Here is a 26,629-nt window from a genome sequence, read left to right as displayed (position 1 = left end):
CACTGATTTGATTAATGTCTTTAATTATACCTCACAGCTTTAAGAGCTACTGGGGGAATTTCCTTGTATGTTTGTATTCACTTTCAAAGTGAGCTTCAGATATTATTCTGTTCAAATGCATGATCTGCAAGTGATTCTAAATTCACTTGAGTGTCAGTTGGGTTCGAGATGTACCACACATGAACCAATATTACACCCAGACAGTTTTCGTCCTCAGTTCTATTTGCAGGTGTAGCCTGTAGTTAGTGGTTCATTCACAGCAACCAGCTCTCTCATTGTGCTCCCTTCGAAGTCACCATGTCTCAGCCCTATGGAATAGCTGACACATGAGCATTATGTCTCCCACACTGGGTAGGCTGCACTGGGCTGGGCTGTACCGGGTGTAGGAATCGCCCCCACGCTGCAGGCTGCGGGAAGATAACAGACGTAGTAATGAATTCCAGATTGCTGACACGGCAGCGCGGCTGCAGAGTAGATCACCCCGACAACACCAGGGCCCAGCTCCCCATAAAATGTATGCCATCAAACACACAACTAAGTGCCGTGGCAGCAAAACCCAGTCAACCTAGGAGAGGTAGCTACAGGGAAGAGTGATTCAAGTGCCTCTGCCCTTGCAGTGGCTTACCCTTGTTTTTGTTTAGTAAGCTGGTTCACATAACTGAATCATTATGGTTCTATCATGCCACGTCAGAGGATGTTAAATTCATTATCTTTGAAGAAGAAGAGTTAAACTGATGCCCACAAAGTCAACACAAGGTCAAATGGCTTTTAGCTTAAAATCATCCAGTAGTCTTACTTTATTATGCTGAGGTTGCTATAGACTGAACTGGTACAAGAGCTGAGGATGTTGTAATAGCTTTATATTACATATGGTCCGACCTACACATTGAAGTCCTGTCTGAGAGGCCACGGACTGTTTTGTAACAGCGCCGGCCCATACAATGCTTTTCAACACAGGCAGAGGCTGCCAAGTGCTTGTGAATGGCTTTTGTTCAGGTCTCCACTGGACTGGCCCGCCAAGCCAGAGCTGTTTTTGTCCAGCAGAAACTGTAGACCCAGTGCTCCCTCCTACATGAGGTTGGAGTGGCTCATACTTCATTATCACAGACCTTGACAGGGACAAACACCACAATTTGTCTGTACAGATAACCTGGTCAGTCATTTGTTTATTGCAGAACTTTGAGCGTTTGTAAGGATCTTGTGAGGATCGTGTAGGATCATTTAATATACTGTTGTTTACCTACATACTATAGCATAACTGTGAGATATATTACTGCAGAGAACCTGCATGAAAGATTTCTCTACAAGTCACTTGAAAGGCGCCTTATGACTTAAAGCCTCTGCACGTGCTTTTGTAAACTAAGCCTGGCAAGACATGAGTGAAGCTCAAGTTTAGTCTTGGCAAGCAGTTAAGAGAAGAAAGATGAAAACAATAACCTGACACTGTACTCTTTCATAAGGTTTGCAAACATGAATTATTGCTGTCATGCCTTATGATAGAAATTTAAACCACACCGTGAAAGTACGAACACGTGAAGAAATTTCTCCAACACATTTTTAGACTTTGTAAACATTTACCTTTTCTGTTCTTATGTTCTGCATGCTGGTATGTAGCACTCATTTTAAGGTCATATTAGAATACTCTCGACTTCTGAATTAGATTTTCATGTACAGGAAAACTACATAATTAAGCCATAATGTGTGGAAACAGACCATTGTCAATTACCAGTGCCTTGCTGTGACACTGAACAGATCTAGAAAGGATATTGGTATTGGAACTGAACACATTTACTGTTTGTAAAGTTTGTATGTGCTTTGTTTTTCAGTGCTGACACTGCCACATCGGACCTGAAGCAGCTACCAGTCCTGCCCACCAGAGTATTAAGGGAGCACCCATCTCTCAATTACTGGTAAGATATCTGCGCTCTTGGACAACCACAAAAGGAATGAGGGTGAGGGGTCTGTGGGTTAGTTCTGAGTAGTCTGTTGGGCTTCGAACAATACAACGGCCCTTCCTTTATAACATATAATTAAAATTCAGCTGTGAAATGTCCCCACAGGTCAGAAACGCCAGGTTATGCAAAGCAGGCTTTCCCCCAGAAGAGCAATTTTAGGTGTGAAGGTGCATACAGACCTGACTGTTAGTTAGCAGATGGGTTTCGCACTGATGGGGTGACTCATTAGTGCCTGGGTTGTGTTAATTATGTTTGCTCATTAGCCCTAAGAGAGCACAGGGAGGTGCTGACTGTCTGAAAGATTGCTGTCTGTCTCTTTATTCCACATTGCTGTTGTTGCACCTCTGCTTGCCCCGTCTCTTGGTCATCTGAGGCTGCAGCAGACTTGAGGCAGATCCATCGGTTTAATGTCCTAATTAAACTCACAGTCTTGTGGCGGCCACACGTGCACATCTGTCTGTCTCTCTTTATGTCTGTTAGGCCGCAGTGAGTTTGCAGTGTCGCTGTGCTGTTAAAAGAGATGATTACAGTGGGAAGTAAATGGGATGCATTTGCGGTAGAGGTAGATGGAAGCCATCAGCAGGCCAGTAGGGCAGACTGCATTTTCTGCATGAGCAGACAGAATGTGTGTCAAAGAAAGGGCCCTCTCACAACAATCCCTCTGTGGCTAGAAAGTGTTACACTTGATGGATTATTCATTAAATGTTTTATCTATCCATTTACAGTGAAGACAAAGTAATTGAACATTACAAGAAGCTGAAGGGACTTACCAGAGGACAAGCCATTGTACAGTAAGTCATGCAAACAAATATAGTATTTTTGTATTTTAAAAATGATTTGCACATTTTATCCCCATGTGTCTGCACTCTGGTGGCTGTTGTTAAAGAGGTGGCTGTCACTATGCCAGAATGTGTCATTAATTAGAGGAGGTGCTCTTAAAGTAGGCAGCCAGCCAGCCTTGGGGAGGATGTCAGTCCTCTACTGTGTTTTTCCCCTGACTGTAACTCTGTTCAACCCTGGCTATTTTACGCTCAGATGATTTGTGCCCTTGAACTGATCAATGGACTCTCCCTCCCTCTGTCATGGCCCTGAAACAAATCGATCAGCTTGCCACTGCAAATGACTGTGGCTTCTCAATGACTGTAGCTTAAATCCCACTCTGTCTGTTGTACAACAGCTACGAGATGACAGTGATGAAGTGTAAGTGGCTGGATTCCTGTTAACCTGTTCCTCTTTCACTGAAGGTATCTGGCCCTGGTGGAGTCCCTGCCGACATATGGAGTCCATTATTACCAAGTGAAGGTAACAGCAGTGCCCTGAGTCATACAGTAGCTTCACCCTTGAATGAGCTTGTGTCAACATATTCAGGTTGCTTTCTGCATCTAATCCAACGCATCAATCTAACCCTTATTTACTTATTTATATGCTTGAATCATAAGCCTTTCCCTAAAGTGTTTGCTGCAGCTAAGGCAACAAAACATGTATGTTACAGTGAGAGCATGCAGATCCATGCTCCCTCTGGTAGGGTGGTAAGAGAATGTGACAAACTGGCTTATTCCAAAATTAAACCTTAAATCATTCAAAAGAATTAGGCCAAATGTGGACGAAACCATTGCAGCATGTTGACTTCAGCATTTTTTAAAGGGTTCATCCATTCAATTCTTCTTGCGTTTACACACATCCACTGACTTTTTCCTACCAAACCCTATTAAATCAAGGTGTCTAAGGAGATCAAACACCAGCGTTAAAATGACTTTGTTGGGCTTGCAGAGATTTTAAGGCCTATAATGCATTTGATCTGTTCTCGTGTTGCTATTGCTGTGAGCCTAATGGGGTAATTGCGTTGGTAACAGGCCTGTTTTCTTTTTTTTTTTTTCTTTTTTAAACTCCCACCAATAAAGCTACCTCTAATGAGTGGTGTGTGTGTGTATGCTTTCATGCAGGACAAGCAGGGAATACCGTGGTGGCTGGGAGTCAGCTACAAAGGCATCGGCCAGTACGATTTGCAGGATAAGCTGAAACCAAGAAAGGTAGGTTGAATTTTTGTATTTTTTTCTAACTGCCTCAGTTGCCTCAGCTGTTTCAGTTTTCATCTGAAAATGTGGGATTTCAATACCAAACTAAACCACTTCAGATACTATGTCTGTTTGTTGTTTTTTTGTGTGTGGAGGTTTTTTCTCATCTTTGTCAAAGATTTAAGGGTACAGGGCCTCTGGGACTAACTTCGGGTGTGTGCGTCATAAATAAACTTGATTCGGTTTTCTTACAAGTGACATCTGATACACCAGCAAGTAAATCATCAGATGCAAAGTTACCAGCAAACTTTGTGAAAGTATGTAATATTGAGAGTCATTGAAGTAGTTTAATTGTCAGCTAAAACCCCAGCTTTCATCCACACGTTTCTTGTTAGCTAGTTAATGATCCATCCAGACTGTAAATAGGCGTAATTAAGACCCTGGTTCCCATGCCAGTCAGGAGAAAGAGGAACACAGATGGGGAAAATATTTTGGAGTGGCAGTATGTACTCAGTGCAGTCAAGGCTGTAAGTGTAAGAGCAAATACACTAAGAACCAGTACTGGCAAGAGTGGAATGAACAGTTGTAGGGATTATAAAACAGCTCTACTTGCTGAGTTTAAAGGGGTAAATGTACAAATACTTACACTTGGAAAAAAATGTGCAAGTCAATTTTTTGTACCAGTGTAATGTTGTAGCTGGTTGTGTACCACAAGTGTAAAAAAAACAGTTAAACAATTATCATTAGTGTTTCTTTTACACTAATACAGACTTAATTCATTTTAAAAAATGGTTTCTTAAAATATCAGACTCTACTTTTTAGCTCCATGGTGGCTCTTGGTCATTTCAGGAAATATGTAACGTAGAAAACTTTACAGCTCCCGCGCCTTAAGTTTTAAACGTGTGTACTGTGTGGCTGTGATTCCCGTCCCCCTCGTTTGTGAGGTGCTATTTAGGAATATCCCAACCTAGTGTTACTCGGCAGCCACTTTCATTAGACTCATCATAGCTGTTGTTATATGGCAGGGTGTTGACATAGCAGGGTGTGCTGTTACACTGAATACCGGAGCATTAATGGGCACAGGCAGAGCGCCTCTCCCCAGCCCTCCTAGTGGAGGTGTAATTATGGTGCTTCGTGGGAAGCTGCAGGGCATTAGGACCGGGGACTGGCACACTGCCAGCTGAGTGGCTGGGTCGTTGTTTGGTGTTCAGGGACAGCAGTGAGTGTGTTGGGGTGCTACAAGGGTTCATCAAAACTAGACTGTGCCTTTTCTAACTCAAGGAATAGATAGGCACATGAGAAACTCAAGAGTTTCCTGTTGTGGGAAAAAATGTTGCCTCTTTAAATGACCTTTTTTGTTGCTCTTGCTGATAATTGGATGTGTGCGCCTACTTTCCTTTTGCCTTAAAGGGAGACCTCTATATCTGGGGAATATTGATAGTGCTTCCTGTCTTAGCTCACAGCCCCTGTATTGAGACCAGCCCATCCCTCCTTGCCCTCTGCCCTGCCCCTCTCAGCATGCTGCATTCATTATGGTAATCTATGAGTGTGTGTCTTGGAGGGAACACAATTGATCAAACAATACAAAACAGTCATCTGCAGAGGGGGCTAGGCCTGGATTTAGCATTAGTAGTAGTGGGAGGTCGGTTGACCACCAGTGCAGTTTGGGATATTTTTAATGCAATACTCTGCAAAGGTTTCATACACTCAGAATAAAGTGAGGATGCTACATGATGCTAGTTTTAATCTATTAACGTGTGGTAAACAGCACAAAAAAATAAATAAATCATTAGCTGGTGTGATCATCCTTTAAAACTGTTGGAGGGTGGCTGTGTGTTTAGCTTCGTTGTCACGTGGCAGAATTAATTTGGGTCCAGTTCGATGCCTCCCTGATGGTACTGCATGATAAATAGGAATCTAAACATTGGAAGTAACTAAAACTTTTGCTCAGTGCTGTATTTTTTTTTTAAGTTTAGTAAATATCTTTGAAAGCAATAGGATAGCTTAACCTCATATTATCTTCTCTGCATGCATGCCAGCTTGATCACTCCTGACTGAATAGCCTGCAACTCAAAAGCTCCGTCTCCCTGCTGTGCTTGAGAGAAGTGATACTTCAGTAAAGTGAATACCCTGTCATTTCCATTATGCATAGATGCAGCGCATATGAGCATGTAGATAAAAAGCATAGATTATGTATCCCAAAGATCTGAAGTGAACATAGGAGAGAGGAAAGATGCAACATCACTGCATGTTCAGAAGGAGGATTAGAAACTATTCAGTATGCAAAATGAAAATTGAGCATCACAGCAGTATGTGTTTTTTTGGGAAATTTGATGGGGCTGAAGTGGATCACAAGACTGACTTTCGCAAGACTCTGCTGTCTGTGCTTCTCTCTCTCTGTCACTTGGGCTCTCTCCCAGCATGTAATGAGACACTCTTTAAGACCACATGCTGGTCCAGATATATGGTGAGCCAGCAGAACCAAAACAAATCTTCAGTTTATCATGAACGTCAGCCTGGGGTAATAATGACATGATATGAAAAGACCTGAAAGAACTGAAAGGTGTCTTTACAAGAAAAATAAAGAATGTTTTAATAAAAACTGAACTGACATTCTCCCTGCTCACATAGATTTTTTTATCCAACTTCCCCTTTCATGAATAAAAACTGGATAAAGTTCCTTCCGGTATCTTTCTCCTGTCGCATTTTCACAATTTTCTGCCGTGTGTCATGTTGTGGAAACGTACAGCGTTGCCAACCAGCCGGTGTTGGTATGTGACGTGCTATGCGAAGGGTGGGGCAGATCTTTTTCTGTACAGACATGTGAGTCAGACCCTTTGACACGTTTTCATCCATTTATGATTTTGTGCACTGGTGGCCCTGGGGGTCCTTGGGTTGCGAGCGAGATCTGGATCTGAACAGCCTGATCCCAGCTGAAACCACAGGCATTTCTGGCACACTTCCACCTGCCTGTAACGAGACATTTGTTGAAAACAAGGGACATGTACATACACAAGACACAGAAATTTTGTATACTGTTACGCTGATCTTTCCTTGTTTTAAGAAAATGGTTACTTTCGTTTACTCTACGTGAGGTGTAATGAGTCACTGAATGATTTCTTGGACCGTTTCCGTTTAAATGGACTACTGGCAGTCTTGTGATTGTAGTGTTTGAGGTGTGTCACATCCTTATCATATTTTAGTCACACAGCAGAGTCTTCTATTGGTTTCATCCATGCGCTGCTACACAGTGTAGAGTTTCACTAATAGGATGAAGGATCCAGGGAAAGTGTGTGTTTACTGGGTAGACCTTTATTATCTGTTATTACTATGTAAATGATGCAGAGTGATAGCGACTGGGGGGTGTGAATTAGTGTGAGGTTCCCTCCACAATGAGATTAGGTTTTTGGATGCGTCCTGCCGGCTGGTTCCCTTTGTTCATTAAGTACAATGCTCTTCCTCTCATCAGCACACTCACTAAAGAGTGCAGTACTGGCTGCAGCAGCACATGGAGTGATCCACCATGCTGATACCCTGTATTAAATAGCGTTTATAATACATACAAATCATCTGGTGTAGAACTGAGATTTCAGTTTGTCAGCTAATGTAAGTAAAATCAGTTAAAAACTCTGCTCTGTGCTCACTTGTCTTTACTTGATGCCTGCTATTAATGATTACACTGTAGTAACATATTGCTTACGTGTTTGCCTGGTGGGGGGGACGCTTGTAGTAGATTCAGCTACAGAACAATGCTTTAGTGGTATTTAGAATATGAAAAGCAGAGAACTTCCCGGATTACATGTGAAGCAGCGATGGGAAGTAGAGCAGAGGTGAAATGTCTTTAAACATGGCAAAAAACTGGCTTAGCAAATACTTGTCTATAACCTGCTCATCTGGTCTGACTGAGACGGAAGAGGGCTGTATAGGAGAGAGAGAGAGAGCAGCGCAGAGCAGTACAAAGCCTTGAAGGAAGCGTGAGGTGTCCGTGATGTCAGAGCAGGAGGAGGGGTTGGTGGTTGAGGGGGTGTGGCCATCTCAGCTGAAACTCTTGCAACACCTATCTAGATCCCTGAGAACAGACAAGAGAGAGTATTGTTCGAGGAAGCTCTAGCCCTGTGGGAAACTCAAAGTCAAAGGATTCAATACAAACCCAAGTGAATTCCGCAGGGATTTGATAAGCGCAGAAATACCCTTCACGGTAAGCAATGTTATTGTGTCCACCAGTTACCTGTCAAGCTGATTTAAATAGTTTTCAGGTTTTTGGCTCCTTGTGTGCTTCTTTCAATGGCTGCTTTAGTGTGGTGCGTTTTAAATGATATATACAGGCACTCTGTCTAACACTGTTGTAAAGGAAGATATGTAATGTGCTTTGAATTCAGCGAGCGCGTTTGTCCGAGTGGAATTGGATGTGTCAGCTCATGGTGATTTCTTACCCAGAGCACAATCTCTCTGTAGTTTGGAGCGTTTATGTTGTCAACTTCTATGTTGGTTATCAGATAAAGCTGTTTTTGTGAACATTAATCTCAGCCCGAGTGTTTTATCTTTTCTTTCAAAATGAGAGCCGGGAAGTGCTGTTCACAGGCAAGTGCCTCCAAATCTGTTTAGTTAACCCGCTATCAGTGGAGCAGATGTTTCATTCTGACACCGAGAGAAGTCCTGCCTCTGTTTTCCTCCACAGCAGAATGAAATGAGGAGCTGGCTTTCCGCCTGGCATGATTTTACTCCCTGCAGTTGCAGCAGCATTATAATTGCTCCTGTGTTAGCCCGAACTTACACCTGACTGGCTGGCCTACTGAGTCCCATTCACAGCTTCAGCTGCTGTATTGTGTATATTGTAAGCTGTTCTAAAAGGCAGGCTGCTGTGGCTGAAACAAAGCCAGTTATTTTAATACCTGCCTGCCCGCTGTGCTGTCTTTTAGCAAAGATTGAACCCTCTCATGTGGGAAGCTTCTAGTTTTTCTGAGTAAATTGATGTGAATGTGTGTTATACAGCTGTAGTATATCAAATGACTTTTCTGTTTATGTACTGTAATTCCACATTTCAATCAATAGTCCTCTGTTGGCTTGTGTACTCAGTGGTGTGTAATGTCTCTCTACCCCTCCCTCTCTGCCTCTCTGCTGAACCGTCTCTATCTCTCTGCAGTTGTTTCAGTGGAAGCAGTTGGAGAATTTGTATTTCCGCGAGAAGAAATTTGCAGTGGAAGTGAACGACCCACACAGGTCAGAAGACAAACCACTTAATTCATCTCAACTGATCTGCTTTCCCTGTGTTTTGAAGTGTTCCCATTTTAGCTGCTGCTCTTGCTTCAGATGTCCTTATCCTCCACCTTACGTACTGTGAAGGGCATCTGCAGCCAGTGGCCCATTTAGGACACCTTGTTAATGGCTTTAACCTATCTGTGAAATGAGTGTTTTCCTGCGGTTCAAGGAACACTTTATTATTCGAAGGTCGGTGTAAGACCTCTGCCCTTCACACAGGCTTTAATGTGGCACTTCAAGCTTCTAAAGCTGTTATTAAATCCCACTGACTGTTTCATGTTTAAAATTGCTACTCATCTCTCTTGAGTATATTATTACACAAAGACCCACAAAGTTTAATTGGATTTAATGATAATTCTTTTCTAATCTTTGCTTAACGCATCTTTTTTATCTTAATTAAAGCCTTGTTTATCTACCATCAAGTGTTTAGTTTTTTGTGTGCAGCAACTGAACAGATTTGCTTCTTGCATGAGTACATGTACAGACTGTCTGTCTTATTATGCTCCACAGAAGAACAGTGACCAAGCGAACTTTCGGACAGACTGGGCTGGTTATTCACACATGGTATGCCAGCCACTCTCTGATTAAAACCATCTGGGTGATGGCCATCAGTCAGCACCAATTCTACCTGGACAGGAAGCAAAGCAAAGTGAGTCTGGCTGCTGTCCCCTACCTGATTCACATTGCCTTGTTCACATTCTCTACCTGCTCAAATATTGTTTAAAAAAACACAATCTATTTTTACACTGATTTTTTTACACTGTGTGACACATTTAGAGAGCATGCTGAGCGTCTGGTGACCTGCACAGGTGGCCCACCTAGTGATCAGGGTTAGACCTGTGTGTGTGTGTAATGTAGGTCTGACAGGGCAATGCTGCAAGGGAAAATAACAGGCTGCTTTACAGTTTGTCAAGCAATGTGACCATGTTAAGAACATAATTTTGGGTGATAATATTCATTGCCGTCTGACTGATGTCAGGCTGAGCCATGGAGTTGGCTTGTAAAATGAGTAGCTTCTAGACACACAGAGGTTGTTATTCTTTTTTTCAGTTTGAAGCGGAACATACAGCTTTTAAAAGTTATGTTGTGTCACAGCCTCTTGTCACGCTGATTCTCCATCATGTGATGCACTGCCTGATTCACGTCTCCCGTGACCTCTGTAAATGCATTGACAAAGGGATATTCCTGACTTTCAGTTTTAGAATGAAATTGGTTCCACTCGGGTTAGCTGTATGATAGAACATTGCTTGGTCCTTATAATAAAAGAAATATCTTCGCAGTTATCTAATGTACCTCCCTGCTTCACTTTAACAAGGGGGGGGTAGATAACGAGGAGGCTGGAGTTGAAATTGAAAAGAACAAAAGCTTGTAATTGCTGTGGAGGAAAGGTTTTTTTTTTATCACTCTGTAGATATAATATTCAGAATAATGTTGTAGTATTTTGGCTGTTTTTGCATTTGGCTGCGGCTTAAGAGGAAACACTCAAAGTAAACCTCAATGTGCTATTTAAAATGTGTGTTTAGTGTGGAAGGCAAACGTGGTTTTTATGACTGTGCCATTAATAGCTGGGAAAGGCACATTGTATTAGCACCTTAATTCCTTGTGCAGGCGGTAAAACCTCACCAATGCCCTGAAGATACACTCGAGCCTCATGTGTATGTATTGATGATGCATATTTGCTGAGCAGCGGGGCTATTATACAGTATGAGTAGTGTGTGATGTGCATTTTGTGGTGGAGATGGATGAGCGTGTGTGGCTGCAGTCAAATGAGGTTATTCAACCACTGTCTCTCCCGAAGGCAGATGGTGTGTCAGTGATCATCCAGGAATAGAGCCTGCACTGATTGATGAGAGAGCAATGCGCTTCGAGTACCAACCATGCAAATGCAGTCGTTATCGCAGTGCGCTATCATTAAAACGAAATACTCCCAATTCCTCCTTCGCTCCATTCCCCTCCTCCTTTTTTCCTCCTACTCACCTTCTCTTCCTTCACCTACAGTCAAAGATGACCACAACCAGGAGTTCAGGAGACATCGCCATGGACCTCACAGAGATCTCTGCCCCACGTATCAGTAAACTTTCCAGTATTGAGAGCAAAGATCAGCTAATAATGGCTAGCAATGGAAGCCTCATCTCAGCTGGTAAGCAGAGAGTTAATCAGCTAATGACTTCTGTTTCACATCAGACTGATGAGTGATGATTTATGGCTATAATTTGTAGTTAATCAGACGTGTGCGTATTTCAGGTTCTGCTGACTCCGAAGTCAGCGAGGAACAGAAGAAGGAGAAGATTTCTGAATTAAAAAAGAAAGAAAAGGACCTTCAAGACACACTGACGCAGAAACTTGAAGAGCTGAAAAAGATCTGCATGAGAGAAGCTGTGAGTATCTCTCTCGTTTGATTTGCTTCCTGAAGTGTCCAAACTCTCAGCTGACTGTTGGTTATTATTCTTCTCTGCAGGAGCTTACGGGCAGGTTGCCGAAAGAGTATCCCTTGGCCACTGGTGAGAAGGCTCCTCCAGTTCGACGTCGTGTTGGGACAGCCTTCAAGCTGGATGACCTTTTCCCGTACGATGAGGTTAGTATAGATATTGTTGCGAGGTGTTTTTTGTTATGAGATATTACCGTCTGTTGTGTAATTTGGCAGGACACACCATGATTTCACCACTGTGTTTACCAAGAGATTATTTCAATCAGCTGACTTTGAAATGAGGATTAAGTGTGAGGTGTGAGGTATATATTGCATAATGTTTTGAGTGAAACATTATGTTGTGACTGTGGCTTGTTTCCATCTGCAAGTCAGCTGGAAGGATGAATACGAATGGAAATATAAGTAAAGACTAAAAGTAGGCTGAAAATGTATGTTTGTAGGTAAATTCCGTGTTTTGTCTATTAACTCGTGTTAGGGATGTTTAAAGTCTGTGTCTTTGGTCACACGATCTGTGTATCTTTGGGAAATTCCCTATCAACTGTGTGAGCGCTTGTGTGTTTCTCCACAGGACCCACATCTGAGGAATCTGGAGAGCAGGTTTGCCTTGCAGCAGAAGATTGTGGAAGCAGCCATGAAGCTATCCAATGAGGGCGACCTCTGCAAGACGGTGAAGAGGAAGAGGAGGAACAACTACCTGGATGCTATGAGGAAGCTGGAGGAGATTGAGAAAGAGATAAACGCCTATAGGATCAAGAAAGGGAAGAAACCCACGCAGAGAGCCTCGCTCATCTTAGCAGGTAGATTTCATAAACAGTGAAAACCGCTTGCATATCAAAGCCTCATAGTTACATACAAGACTGTGAGTGGAAATGGTTTATCAGGGGTGTTTCTGAGGACCATTTTCTCTCTTCTCTTACCAGATGATGTCCACCCTTCAGACCTCAGCTCTCTATCTGACAGCCTCACTCTGGATGATGGTTAGTGTGCCCAGTGTGCATGTATTTGCTGCATCATCACTTTCTCAACTTAAAATTAAAAAAAAAATCTGTTTTACTTAAATGATACTTTTATCTCCCAGATGATGAGCTCGGTTCCCAGAGGCAGAGATCTAGATCAGTCCAGTACTCCCCAAGACCACACCATGCAGAAACTCTGGATATTCATTACAACAACAAGGACAGACGATCCTCTGCCAATGACCAGCTTTCAGACAACAGGTATACAGCTAGCACTGACTCTCATGGAGCATATCAATATTTTTTAATTTCAAGTGTTTGTGTGACTACACAGAAGGCACAGCGTGAGCAGCGGCAGCTACACAGAATGCATTCAGGCACAGTGTTTTCATGTTTTGGTAGCGGTTAGAGATCAGCACATAGTCAATGTAACTGTGTGTACAATCCAAAAAAATAAAAATATACTTAGGACCGTGTTTTGAGACATATAGTGCAAGCAAAACGTTGCAGCCTGTGACACCGCGGGATTGATTAGAATTAATTGAAATCTGTCCCATCAAACACAGGTGACGACTGAAAAACATGGCTGAAACGCTGTCTGTGTACATACACCGTGACTGTTGTTTTTCTGGAGACTCAAATTATGGAGCTAGTACAGACCTGTAGAGTAGATCCAGAGCTGCATTCCTGCCAGTCACCTCCTCCCTCCTTCTCCTGCCTCTCCAACAATCTCCTTCTTATCAGCCCAAATGCACCGGCTTTAAAAATAGATGGAAAAAAACATGTCGCTGCCTGTGAAGGAGCACACAACAATCCCAAGCTGAGAGGAGAGAGGAAAAGGGAAACAGGAAAGAGGTGCTGGAAATTTTAAACAGCAGCTACTGCAGAGGAGTGTTTACAAAATAATGCAGGTGATGTGTTACTGTCGGCTTCGGAGATTTAAAATCATTTTTAACAGCCGTAGTGCTTGCTGTTGCATGAAAAGAAAGATCCATGGACGATGTAACGGCAGTCATTCAGGTGTGAGCAATGACTAAAGTGCCGCAGTCAAGCAAACACATTTTTCTTCTCCTTGAATTCTGAGAGCATGTGTAGAGAGAGTAATAGTATTAATCTCGATAAAAAAGGCTCTACCCTGAAGAGATGAATGCCCTGAAAACATAGTTCTTATCTGTGTTCCAGATTAAATTATGGCCAAGTCCAGGAATTGCTCCACTACAATCACAGTGATGCCTTATCAAGCTGCAGCAGCCCGTTTAAACCAGCTTCCAGACAGCCACGTGATGCCCGCAGCATGCCCCCCACTCCCCTCCTCACCCGCAATGCATACAGCAGCACACAGCTCAGGTAAGGCCTCAGAGACAGACTTTATTTTTCGTATTTTTCTTTCTGTTGTCTTAAATTCTGGTTCATGAACAACTGTAATGTGTTTTGGTGAGTCAAAGCACAGCTGGTAAATTAATCATGATTTTAATTGTAGATCAGAGGATGCTCCACAACATTTCCGTCAGCGCAGTGGGAGTCTGGAGTCCCAGTCTCAGTTCATGACGGAGACCAAATTGCCTGTACCAGCTTTCACTGTCTCTCCAGCCCGACGCAGCAACAGCACCGAGGTCCTTGATGACGGCTCCTCCTACACAAGCCAGTCCAGCGTCGAGTACAGTGTTCCCGGTAACCACACCCATAGGCGCAGAGCTCGCGGGCGCCACAGAAAAGACTTGTACGCCAACACTGGCAGCATGCCCAACCTGGCTCAGCCAGACACCCGGGGCTATGCCTACCAGCCTCGGGCCAGACCCACCACAACAGCCTACTATGTCACAGGCTATCCCAGCTACGCAGAGCCAGAGCCTTACTCCAATGGAGTCTATGTGTACGACAACGAGATGGAGGGCCATTATAATGTCAACCCCTCCTATCACCAAACCCAAACAGCTTATCACGGCCATGACATGCACAGTCACTACGGTAACGATGAGATAGATGGTATATCACAGAACCCATATGCCACGCTGCGGCCCCCGAGGAACCGACCGGTGCCCCGCGGCACTGAGCAGGTCAGCAAGAACATCCAGAAGGCCTTGGTGGCTGAACACTTGAGAGGCTGGTACCATCGCAACGCTGCACAAAAACAGGCTGCGTACAACTACGACTACGACAGAGGCTCCCAGCACAGCTTGGGCTATCAGACCATGCCTACACCCTACAGCCACAACAACAGGAACATTTCCTACTCATCAGGTTAGACCACTGCACCGTGTGTTACAGTCTCCTGTGTATCATGTCATTGACCCTGGTTTCAAATGTTAGTGGCTTGTTTGCTAACTTGTACCATTTTTCCAGTGTCCTCAGTGTCCTCCAGTGGAAACTGGCACAGCCACATGAGCAGTGGGGATATGTTGGAATACGACATGCCCACGCATGCTCCGCAGTCCTACTCATACAGTGCAGCCCCCTACAGCCACCCCGCCCACAACAGGTGAGAAAAAAAAAACTTGGCCTCAGCTCTTCTCCTTATCCAATAAGCCACTCCCTGATCCTCCTTATCCCCCGAGCTAAGCACTAGTGTTTAATTACCAACAATGAATGACTACAGAAATTATAAGCTGCTATTGAGTTTTGCTATCCCTTACACTTAACAATACTGTGGATTAATGTCTAGGAAATGTTGCTTTTTTTTCTTCAACTTCACCTTTAAAGTATGAAACAGAGTCCACAGACATCCAGCTATTTAATATGACAGCTTGGTTCAGCAGGAGGATTACAGGATCTGTGCTGCCAGCAGTCACTTCTTCCTCGGAGCTTAAGAATGGTTCTGCTCTCCCTAACTGTCCACCGGCCCCTGCTTTCTTATAGATATGGCACCTCCCAGCTTTTTAAGGGCTCCTGGCACAGCCCTGATGGCCAGAGGCGCTGCGCCTTTTACCCTGCTAGTTCTTCCTCCTCCGGTTCCCCCTCCACTTCCTCCCTGCCCTCCTCTTCCCTTCCCTCCTCCTCCTACTCCCCTGGCTGTCGGGTCAGGCAGGTGACCTCCAGTCCTTCGCAGCCACAATCCTCCCGAGGCCACAGGCTCAGTAAGGTGTCCTTTGCTAAAGGTAGCTCATAGTAAGTAAACAGCAGTGGCCGGAGCCTGTGCGTTTGCCTCTTTCAGTGTGTCTGCAGCGTGACTCCATGGTCTGCTTGTTGTTGTTTTGGAGTGAACTTTGCATTTTTGAGATGTCTCGATGTTTTGTCATGTATGATAACATAACTGCATGGCTTCTTTAAAAAAACATGCCTGCCCTACTTCCTCTTCCAGCTGGTATTTTGTCATCCAGTGGTCACATTTCTCTGCAGTGAGCCTTTATTGCTCTGTTGTTTTTTTTCTTCTTTTGTTTGTTTGTTTATTGTTCTCTGCTGTTTGCCATCTTCTTGGCCCACGCAGAGGCTCCCTGCCAAAGTGCTGCCATTCACCCTTGACCTTTTACACCCTCTCATGCGCAGATACCCCCCAGAGTGGCGAAGTTGTGATAGGATGTCGTGCCCTTCGGGGCTTTTAGAGAGATGTGGTGCTGTTGCCTATGCACCTGACCAGGAAAATTAGCCCCCTCACCCCAATAATCAGAGTCACAACACAGAAAAAAAAGGGTGAGACAAGAATGTGATACTACCCCACATGGTTATCATGGTGACGGTGATTGTTGTTTGTGGCAGGGGCTGGCAGAAAGCACCAAATCATTTCTTATCACTCTCTCTGATTCGTTTCTCTTGGTGTCTTGCGGTGGTGGGAGAGCACTTGTGTGGCAAAGGGAAAAATGTGACCCCTGAATATCGTTGCATTTGAAGGCTATGCGTGTGTATAATGCCTGTGTGCGCCTGCTATTTCACCGGATGAGAATGTTTGACCCTGGCTTTGATACTGGCAGCAGCATGAACTTGCCTGAAACACAGATGGACACGTCTGCTCTTAGTTTAGTTTCTGAACTTGGTGCCAAAGCCCAGGGTTAATTCATTCCACCCTTGATTAACCAGTCACACTCTGCATCCAGCTAGCAGCCTAATGTGTTTGAATTTTGTGTGTTTATTACAGATCCTACCTAGATGTCAGCCAAATGGACTCACACATCAGCAGCCAAATGCACACCAACATGGACCCAGAAGACCAGATTTATTGGCACGAAGACTCAAAACCAGGAACAATAGTTTAGTTACCTGTTATCGTGCTGTGAAATTTTTTTTTACCTTGACAAGTTGTCATTGTGCCTTAGACTGCACTTACCTGTTTTTGTGTAAAGGGGACCCAAAGAATGAAGGAACTTGGCTTCTGTGGAACTCGGCGTGTTCAGCAAATGAAGTATTCTCATTTTCAGTTCTCTTGAATGCAGATGCCAAACTCACACACACACGACGCTGTATTTAAATCACAACCAAACCCCGCGGGAGTGTCTACATGTCGGAATTGCGAGCGTTTGTGGTGATGCCACTCGTGCACTGAAACTAAACCAAGCCCTGCTCTGGGCTGTGTGGTAGAGCCAAAGGGAATGTGGACTACACTTCTACGGTGTTTCCCTTTAGACTGTCACAAAACCAAGGACCGAGACTGTCTCTGTAAAAGGATACCGAGCAGCAACGAACAACGAAAATTGATTCTGCTTCTTACATCTATGAACACTGTAACCATGAAGGATTAGACAAGGATTGATAAGGACATTATCAAAATGAAGGATTGAACTCATTAAAAATGAGTCGAAAAGATGGCTACTTCCTGGAACATTCTGCAGTCACCAGATCCAGTTTCACCACAGCATTGCTTCAAACTACCACTCTGCTTCCTGCACTTTTGTTTGTCATTTACAAAGTATTCAATCGATCTCACTGTCAGTACTTACAATATAATTGAGCCAAATACTTACGTTACACCATTTGAGTATTACTGGAAGGCACCAATTTTAAATTACTGCCACTGCAGGAAGACAAAAAAAAAATCCAGTTGAGTTTTTTTTTTCTATTTTAACATGGTTTTTTCCTCCATGCTGGAAATCATGGACTGGTGCTCACAATTTCTCTCAAGAGAATCAAGTTATATGTAAATGTTGGTATTGTAAATACACTGGTTCTGTCCTCCTTTTTTTTTTAGAGCATTTTTTATGTATTTGAAAAGCATGTAATATATAGTAAACAATTATTGTTAAGCTGGTTCTTAGTAATTTGTATAATTGCATTTGTTTGAATTAAAAAAAGTCAGCATTTGAGTTGGTTATTTTTTTTTGTCATAGGAGATATTTATTCAAAGCGACGCCTTTAAAACATCTCATCCCTGTGAGCGCAGGTCAACACAGGATTTAAATCCCAATCCATTAAATTAGGCAAACGAACGTCTGTTGAGCAGGTTCAATTAATGAAATGGAGCGAAGAAAGTAGGATTGTCACCACTTAACTAAGTAACTTAAAGCCTCATTTGCATTTTATGACTGAAGAACACACTTTGTCACAGTGGTCTTGGTCAACTGGAACCAAAAAAAAATGCATTCTCCACATTTAAATGGTTTGGAAAGTGCTTATCTGGGGTGCATTCGAGGAAGCAGATTATAGTTGGAGAGATAACTGTGGAGTACTGGCTTCGTCCCAGTTTTTTCTTTTTTCTTTTTTTTTTCAGTCTCTAAAAATGAATGCAGAGCTGCAATCAGTCGTGATGAGTATGAATAAATGATCTGATTTTAGAAATGCAACCCTCTGCAGAGCTCAGCTGCTCTGCTGTATTTTCTCATCGCCTCGCCGTGTTGCCAGGCTGGTTTTTTTGTGTTCTTAGGCTGTAAACCGACCAAACCAGTCTTTAAAACCTGTCACACCCACTATGGGCTGTAACATCTCCTTCTGTCTTCCCAGTGAATGACAAGCTCGTGTTTATGGCAGCAAACCCTCCCTGTAGGCATAGAGAAGTCTGCTGTACACATGTTGTCGTTATACATTGTGCTATAACCCTTCACCTCCTTTTCCCTCCCTCCGTCCCTTCCTTCCCCGGCCGGCGCACAGTCCCCACCGCTACAACTGTATCCGGCTACCGCTGGCCTCTTTAGGAAGGCCACAGTTGAGACTGGTGGTGCCTCCTCGGTGTTGTGCTTCTTGAGCGAGCTCAGGGGAGGTCTCAGACACTTCCAGCTCCTCGGCTTCACCCGAGGCAGCGAGAGAGGGGGAGTGCTTTGCATCCAGCTGTCTCCCTCTGTCTCTGCTGCTTCACACCAGCTGCAACCAGACATCAGGGGAGCCTGTTCCAGCTGACACTCGACTACATAAACAATAAGCTCCTGTCTACTTTCCCTTCACCTAACACACTGCAGACGCAGCAGCTCCTCTAATGTTCTGGCTGAGTATGAAACTCAGTGCATTCGGTACAAATGGAAACACATCTGTCACAAAAAAGCATTGAAAGCTGGAAAGAAGCTGTCTGTGTTTGAATTTAAAGCTGAATATGTTTTTACATTTTACTATCTTTAAGCATCTTGTTTCGCTTTTCTGTCCCTGCAGCTGACCTTTTTTGCTTCATCGCTTTCATCAGCCCCTATTTTCAGTCACCGTCAGCCAAACAGGTTTTGATAATCCATGCTCACTGCCTGCTCAGCACCAAAACAGGTTAGCGAGTAACATAATGGCGCATTTAACAGCTATAAAAACCTCAGGAGATGGTGGAGCCCAAAACGTGAGCTACAAGGAGGTTGATTATTGGTGTTACATTTAAAAGATGAACAGGGATCTTACTCCAAACAAATGCTGATGTTGCTTTGTATCTGCTGGATGTGTAAGTAGGTCAGTGTTTTCTGTGAACTCATTGCATTTATGAGGCAATGCTGATGCTAGTTTTAGGCCCCAAAGTAATTAATACTACTAATTTTAGACTGTACCAGTTAGAACATAGGATTGTATGGCTGTTTTTGCATCATTTAGACTTGAGAACTGTTTTATCAGTTGCAAAAAGGGTTGTAGAGAATCATTTTTGTCAAATCAAAGTGCTGAAAGATACATTGCTTTGGTGCTGCTACCAGGAATTAAGTATGCACAAGTATCAAACAGGTTCTAATGATGCCCAACCCTAAAGTTATGTGTCACACAACAACTACTGAACTCAGGCACAGAGCCAAACTTTAGATTAAAGTGACTGTAAATCTCGTAGTGGTACGGCTTCCCCGGGATCAGCAGTTTTACCTCACCCTGACAAGTTATGAAGAGTGAATAGTTGGATTAGCTGACCACTCATACGTGAATCTTGTTGGGGCTGGTATGGATGACCTTTCAAGGAGGCAGAAAAAGCAGTGCGAGGAGGGTTGAGGGGCTCACACGAGGAAACGGCAGAATGCTTAGGTCACGGCCGGTCATCATTAATGTGTCACATGATCGGCTGCGGTGTAGGTCTAAGCAGCCAGATCTGCTGGATGACAGGCTGCTTGAGTTATGAGGCCGACTAACCAGCTTAGCCAGCCAGAAGCCAAAGCCTCTCAGGCAGGGCTAAGGAGAGAGGGTGGGGATGCAGGGGTCAATCCGAAGGCACCCCACCGTCCAAGTGACTCAACTAAATTAAGCAGCGTACGCTAGACTCTGCTCCACGCCTGTGTTGTAGAAACTAGACACGAGGCAGATGTTGCAAGTCAACAGCCTGCACACGAAGAAGTGTTGTTGGAGAGCAGCTCGTGCAAAAACAACTTAGGTTTGTTTTTGTGTCACGTCCACTCACTTCTGTTGCCTCACACCTTTGGAGGTAATTACGGCCATTTCAAAATGACAACTTAGCTATATGTTGTCGAATAACGCAAAAACACCAAGAATAGAGAAGTGTTATTTGTAGCGTGTAGCGGTGCTTCCGCTCCTGGATTACACGTCTGTTAAGGAGAAAACAGCAAACACGCACACCTGTTGGGCGTGCAGCAGCGCACACGTGTTGATGGGATCCTTGCAGCAGCTGCAGCAGCGAGAACAAGGACCTCCTCTGTACCCTCTGAGACATGACTTTACTTGAGTTTATTGCCACCAGTGCTTGTGTTCACTCCTCCAAGTTTCACAATATGGATGGAGATGAGGCACCGCAGGGGAGGAGGACATAAATCACAACTGCAGCGCAAGACGGGTAAAACCCAGTAGCTCGAATCAAAGTTAAAGCGGAGAGAGAGAGAGAGAGCCAGTGGAATAGTGTTACACCTGAGTGTGTAGAGGTCATCCGAGGGGCCTGCTTCCTGCATTCCACGGAGAAATGATGCGACAGCAAACGTCAAAGAACAGAATTTAGTCATCTCGAAAGCAAAGGGTTAAAACAGACGCTTTGAAAAACTAGCAGTCTTTATTATCTCCTTGTTCCTCCCTCCCCTTACACACTGCCACTTGAAACTAAATAACAGCATTATGTTCCAGATGGATTCTCGTTATCTGCAGTCAATTTCAAATGGAATCCAATAAAGAAAATAAAAAATAGCTGACGCGGCGGCTAACTGGGGTTTGGAGGTGAATGACTGCAGATGAATCCACTCAAGTCGCTGTGCTGCTCTCAGCACTATAATCTACTGCAAACCCATTGATTAGCATTTGGGTTGAGTGGAGAGGAAAGTTAGCCAATCCGTCACCCAGGGGGCATTGTCAAGATTAAACACTCAGGAGGTTCACATGGAATACCGACGGACATAGGTTGCCTTTGAAGTCTTCGTTTCAAATATTGACAAAGCGATCTGACTCGAGACAAAGCAGCGCTTTCTCTTGTGTGTGGTTCTTTTTTATTTGCATGAGCATAAGGTCGGCTGGTTTCTATTCAAATATGGACCGAAGTAAACTGTTACATTTAATGTGAAGAGATCATTCAAAAAACTTGAAACAATCCAGCCTTTGGAGTTTCTTGGCAGTAATGTGTGTTGAGTTTGCACTTTTTTGCTCTTTGTTAAAAGGCAACACTTGCGCTGCTTTCACAATATTTTGTTGAGCGCAAACTGGCAGAACCGTCGACTGTTTCTGAGACTGATTAAACACAGATTTCATACCTAGTATTAAGTCTGCAGCTGTGCTGCACAGGGACACTCACACGTTGCATAGAAGAGATGCTCTCACCACTGTTGGAGAAAAGTGCCCTGACAAGTTGTGGGTGGAGTGACAGATACCCTGAGGATAAAGCCCTTTAGATTACAATCTTAAGTTTTCAAACCACACGCTGAATGTGAATCTGTAACAGGTTTAGACTGAGAGAAACAGAAATCTGTTTTATCTAAGAAAAAAAGTCAAGATCATCGGCCAAAAGACGGACGTGTGCTCCTTTTAAAGTCCAGTCACTCCTGCCGTCTTCCCTCCAGGAGGCTCTGGATCTTTTGTAAGTTCTCCTCTTGCTGACCCAGAGCTTCCAGCAAAATGCCCATCGGTGACCTCTTCAGTCCGGCTCCTTCTATCTTGTTCTCCAGTTTATTCTTCATGTTGCGGAGGCGAAAGGAAGCGTGTGCAAGTATCACTGAAATACAGATGGGAAAGTGACTGTTAACATTTTGAACGTTTGGCAAAAACAAACCCATAAAAAAATTCAAAAGTCATAAGATCACTCTTTGAGAATCTGAAGAACATCTTTCATTGATTTTGAATCATTTCATGGTACTTCAAATGCACACATCATCATACTGTAACGAAGTCTAATGAACTTAATGATATTTATTGAGCTACTGAATGTTATAAGTAGTCTCTGTGTGCTTTCTGTCGGCGTTTATGCTGCACTACCAGACATATCATACATCTATGTGTCACTTAGGGACTGTAAAACGTCACCGTCCAATGTATCAACTTACACGCCAGAGGTAAAGTGATTGCCGACATGAATACCATGACACTCCCCAGCATAGAAATCAATACGTAGCTGGCAACCATGATGATGATTATAAACGCTGTGGGATTCTGCCTCTTGAAGTTGTTCAACGCAGCTCTGTTTTCTCCGGTCCACACTGAACCCAGGAAGACGCCTGACACCACGGCCATGGCTGTGAACATCCCCAGAGGGTTCAGGAACCTGCAGGGCAGCAACACGAGGCACGTGAGAGCAGTTTCAAAGCGCTGCGATGCAGATGGAGCGTGAACGTGTTCCCGTGTAGTCACAGGCTCCACCAAGTGGTCGGAACCTGTCTGTACAACAACATGGTTCCTGACTGTTTTTATAAAAACAGGACAGCCTCAGATAAGCATCATTTTGAGCACATTTGAAATCAAGCGTTTTATTGAGTCCACCAGCAATGACATTTAAAATAAATCATTTTAAACTACTGAATCTAAAAGAGTAGTTGATTCATCGATTAGCCAGTGAGCAGTAAATGAATGCGCAGTCTTTATTTGCTGGTTTTCTAATGTTATTTTATCACTATTTTCTGACATTTGATAAACCAAGTGATTTGTTGAATAATCAAGAAAGTAAATGGCAGATCAGCAATAATAAAAATGATCATTAGCCCTAAACCCTTCTTCAAAACTATATATCAAACCATAAGTTTACACCTGACAGACACACACAATAATACACACAGTTAAGAAAAACTGAAGGTGCACTGTAGGCACTTTGTTCGCTGCTGCGCTGTTGTGTTCTGCTGGGCCAGACAAAAAAGCTTTGTGACAAATCCAGCCTTGGCACAGTGGCCAAGCAATGACCTCAGTACGTGTGACCAAAGGGCCTGTCTCACCAAGTACGTTTAACTCACTCAGGCTCTCTTTGAGGTACTTGGCTTTGCAAACACTTGTGATCGTGACGTCACAAAGCTGACGAAACCCTAAAGGAAACAAGGCTCGGTGGAGGTGGATCTGGTATAAATGTGTCATAAACAAACACTGGAGACCTAATTAGAATGTGCAGATGTTGTTCCTTTGAAAGTCCCTCTGTGGTCATTGTTTGAACTCATCCCTATGTATCAAAACTACATATTAGATAGAAGTTTTCCTATGAAAATAATCCATTCCTACCTCAGAAAGGCTTAGATGTAACTCTGCACCATTGCCTCCTTTAGAACATGCAGCTCAACAGAGTCTCTCATTATTTCTCTACTCACCCTTCAACTGTTCACTGCAGCTCAAGCACACTGGCTCACCTATGATTCTGCTCAAACACTATAAAAGTACTCAACACAATGGTACACCATCATACTGGAGTAATTCAGCCACACATGTTCAAAGAGTAACTCAAATAAGAGGAATGGCACAAAGTCCCACCATGCAAGGATGCGAGGATTAGTTCATGAAGTTTATTACATATATGATCCTGGAAATGAGTTGACTGCTTATTTCACTCATGATGTTTCTTCTTGAATATAAAAACACTAGAACTAGAGATTTCTTTTTGAACCAATCCCCAATAAATAGATTTAAAACTGCGCTGTTTCTATCTGTAGTCACTCTGTGGTCTTGGACAATGTTCTGCCCATAGGACCATCTTGGTTACATGTCAAGTAATAACCTGCTGTCAACAATAACTTGTAAAAACTTCTCTTTTATTAAAAAAATACGGACAACAGAAATAAACAACCAGTAACAAATATTGGTTGTCTGGTTTCTTGATTATGAGTTATTGCTATTGACTGTGAAGAAACCATTTTAGTCGATCCCTGACATTGACATGTCAACAAGGTAAAAAAAATAGATTTTTGTCTGAGGTTGTCTTTAAAGTAAATCTGTTTCTATTGAGTAGAAAACTATTTGCTTCTCAAAATTTGCCTCATGAACACGTGTTTGTGAGGTTAAAAAAATGCAAGAAGGGCACACTGAAAAATACTTACTGAATTAAAAAAAAACATTTTTGTCAAGGATCATTTAAATTTCTTATGCATTTAAGTTAAAAATGAACGTCACACTGCCCTCTGGTGGTGAAACTATGTGATTGCGACATTTCCTTAAGCACACTTTTGATTACTCATCACCTAATATATTTGCTTATACCAACTTCTTTGGTGTAAACTAATATCAGTCAATATATACAACATTTTTTTTAACTCGGGCAATGCCTCATATTATTTTATTGTAAATTTTACTTTATACTGATACCACACAAGCAATATGGAAGCTATAAATTACACCCAATGAAGGACAACCATGTTACCTAAGCAGCACAAAGTCAAAGATGCTAAGTCTACTGGTTTGTAAGAACATCAGTTATCCTGAACAAAATCTGCTTTTTTTTCTGCAGTGTTAGTTACCATAGTAACGGACACTGTCTTTGAGAGTCCAACTGCTTAACGAGCCACCCCAAAACAAATTACAAAGAGAGAGTCTCCTTATATCCAGTGCTTTAAAAACAATGAAGCACAATGAAATGACAAAAATGTAAAAAAGTGGTGTTTGATGTTCTCGAATCAGTTTTGAAATCTCTATTGAACTCCTGCATCACAGTGACAGAACCTCTCACACAGTCAAGTATGTTAGTGGGGCAAAGTTGTGTATTCGTCATAGGATTCCTCAGCTCTTATCACTACAAGTCTTACCTATACGGGCTGCACTATACATATGAGCTACAGTTCCTTTGTTCAGATGCAAAAATGCCCTGAGATTACACAGATAGTGGTACATATTATGTAACCCCTTATTTATTTTTTTTTTAAACTATATTTTTCTAAATTTCGTATTTTTACTTAGTGATCAGATTTGATTTCTCTATAGGTTTCTAGAGACACAATGCCTGTAAGTTCATGTTCTAGTTATTATATAAAATGTACCATAATCTGATAAGCCTCCTCCCACACTGTTGACACACCTTTTAAGACTATGCGCTCCATTCTTGGTTCTGTTTCCCCACTGGATGAAAATGCAATCGCCGGGTTTTAGAAAGCAAGTAAATAAATGTGTCAAAATCCAGCTTGGCTAGTTCAGAGGTCATACCTCAGGATGGAATCGTTGAGAAATGTTCCAATACTGGATTTCTCTTTACTCAGGGGGAACAAGGGTGGATGATTAAGCAGCTGTTTTATCACCACTGTGATATCTGCAACAGCTGACCAGACAGACGGCTTATGAGGCCTTGATGACCGCAGCAACAATATGTCATCACCACAGCTCAGCAGACTGACCATCACAGGGCATCACTATTTTTAGTAAGCTGGGCTTTAGCTGGAACAAAGTGCCAACTAAAGGCCAGGATATTTCATAAAGGAGAGATTTAATCCCTGATCTGATGGAGTACCTTGTATGGAGTGACCAGATAACAGAGCAGCTCTTCAAGCACTCTGCTGTGGTCTACGCCTGATCGTGCACTTAAAGCTAATGGATTTTGATTCAGGTTGATGCGCTGCGCAAGTCAGGACTCAACATTATTGGTGCACTCTCCAGTTCAAGTCTGTGTTTGCACCAGCTCACATTAGCACATCATGGAAGTCTCATCATGTTATAATTGCATCTTTAAAATAAAATGTCTTGAATTCTACTTCTGTATGTTGCTCACTTCTTGGTTATATTGAGAGAACAGAAAGCTCACACTGACAGCATTACAGAAACAGTGCATCACATAGAAAGAGGAACAGTATCTTCATTCATTCTTATTGGCCTGACTCCAACAACTGGGCTCTAAGCAGAATCCACATCCTGCCTGCACCTTATTTTAGATCCTTTTAAAGTAGGTTACACGCTGGCATGTACAAACAAGGCAATAACAACGAACAAATACACCAGCAAAAGCGACAGCACACTCAAACTACAGAATATTACCACAAACACCAAACAGCTGTTGTGTTGGTACAGCCTGTTGCCATATATCACTCACCCGACAATGAGGAAAACAGCGACGGCCATGGCCAGATAATTCGTTTGATAATAAAGCAGGTTGCTGACGACTCTGTTGTTCCATTTTGCCAAGTCTTTTACATCTGGTTTGGCGAATCTTTCCGACCCGGGGAAGAAGTCGTCCCACGGTCTGAGCGGCGTCAGCTCCACTCTCGCCATCTCCCTTCGGTTCCGCTACTAATCTGACAGGACACACACACAACCGGAAAAAAATCACCTGAAGCTTCAAAACTAAAATCTCGCGGGAGTTTGGCAGCTCTCGCCTCCTTAAACCGCGCC

General features: G+C 43.1%; 2 protein-coding genes across 6 annotated transcripts in view; one reads left to right on the top strand and one right to left on the bottom strand.

Moving 5' to 3' along the window:
- frmd4ba (FERM domain containing 4Ba) overlaps positions 1-17,844 on the top strand; it is a 43,512-nt gene extending 25,668 nt beyond the window's left edge. The window contains exons 8-24 of one of the 5 annotated variants that reach the window (XM_008279234.1): positions 1,827-1,910; positions 2,681-2,746; positions 3,200-3,257; positions 3,899-3,985; positions 9,114-9,190; positions 9,740-9,878; positions 11,228-11,369; positions 11,474-11,607; positions 11,688-11,804; positions 12,226-12,454; positions 12,578-12,634; positions 12,736-12,874; positions 13,796-13,960; positions 14,094-14,854; positions 14,957-15,092; positions 15,470-15,708; positions 16,683-16,775. In XM_008279234.1, the coding sequence (XP_008277456.1) occupies positions 1,827-1,910; positions 2,681-2,746; positions 3,200-3,257; positions 3,899-3,985; positions 9,114-9,190; positions 9,740-9,878; positions 11,228-11,369; positions 11,474-11,607; positions 11,688-11,804; positions 12,226-12,454; positions 12,578-12,634; positions 12,736-12,874; positions 13,796-13,960; positions 14,094-14,854; positions 14,957-15,092; positions 15,470-15,708; positions 16,683-16,693 (2,641 nt within the window). In that variant the 3' untranslated portion in view covers positions 16,694-16,775. Of the gene's footprint in view, positions 1-1,826; positions 1,911-2,680; positions 2,747-3,199; positions 3,258-3,898; positions 3,986-9,113; positions 9,191-9,739; positions 9,879-11,227; positions 11,370-11,473; positions 11,608-11,687; positions 11,805-12,225; positions 12,455-12,577; positions 12,635-12,735; positions 12,875-13,795; positions 13,961-14,093; positions 14,855-14,956; positions 15,093-15,469; positions 15,720-16,096; positions 16,241-16,682 lie in introns of those variants that run through there. The other 4 variants (XM_008279233.1, XM_008279237.1, XM_008279236.1 and 1 more) reach the window with 4 other exon arrangements.
- Positions 17,845-20,897: 3,053 nt separating this feature from the next.
- On the bottom strand, positions 20,898-26,559 carry arl6ip5a (ADP-ribosylation factor-like 6 interacting protein 5a). The gene is made up of 3 exons (XM_008279228.1): positions 26,331-26,559; positions 22,393-22,610; positions 20,898-22,064 (listed from the first exon to the last, which is right to left on the bottom strand). The coding sequence occupies exons 1-3, from the start codon at positions 26,507-26,509 to the stop codon at positions 21,889-21,891; spliced, it is 573 nt and encodes a 190-aa protein (XP_008277450.1). The 5' UTR covers positions 26,510-26,559; the 3' UTR covers positions 20,898-21,888.
- Between the last annotated feature and the right edge of the window lie 70 nt (positions 26,560-26,629).

Source organism: Stegastes partitus, unplaced genomic scaffold (genome assembly GCF_000690725.1).
Source record: "Stegastes partitus isolate 25-593 unplaced genomic scaffold, Stegastes_partitus-1.0.2 Scaffold150, whole genome shotgun sequence".
Taxonomy (NCBI): Eukaryota; Metazoa; Chordata; class Actinopteri; family Pomacentridae; genus Stegastes; species Stegastes partitus.
This window is presented reverse-complemented; position numbering and strand designations above follow the sequence as displayed.

Bases quoted from the DNA above. Each gene is read 5' to 3' on its own strand.
- arl6ip5a (XM_008279228.1), bottom strand. From the start codon at position 26,509: ATGGCGAGAGTGGAGCTGACGCCGCTCAGACCGTGGGACGACTTCTTC. The intron at 22,611-26,330 runs GTGAGTGATATA...GCTGCCCTGCAG, and splicing joins GCTGTTTTCCTCATTGTCGG to GTTCCTGAACCCTCTGGGGA. The intron at 22,065-22,392 runs GTAAGTTGATAC...TCTGTATTTCAG, and splicing joins AATCACTTTACCTCTGGCGT to TGATACTTGCACACGCTTCC.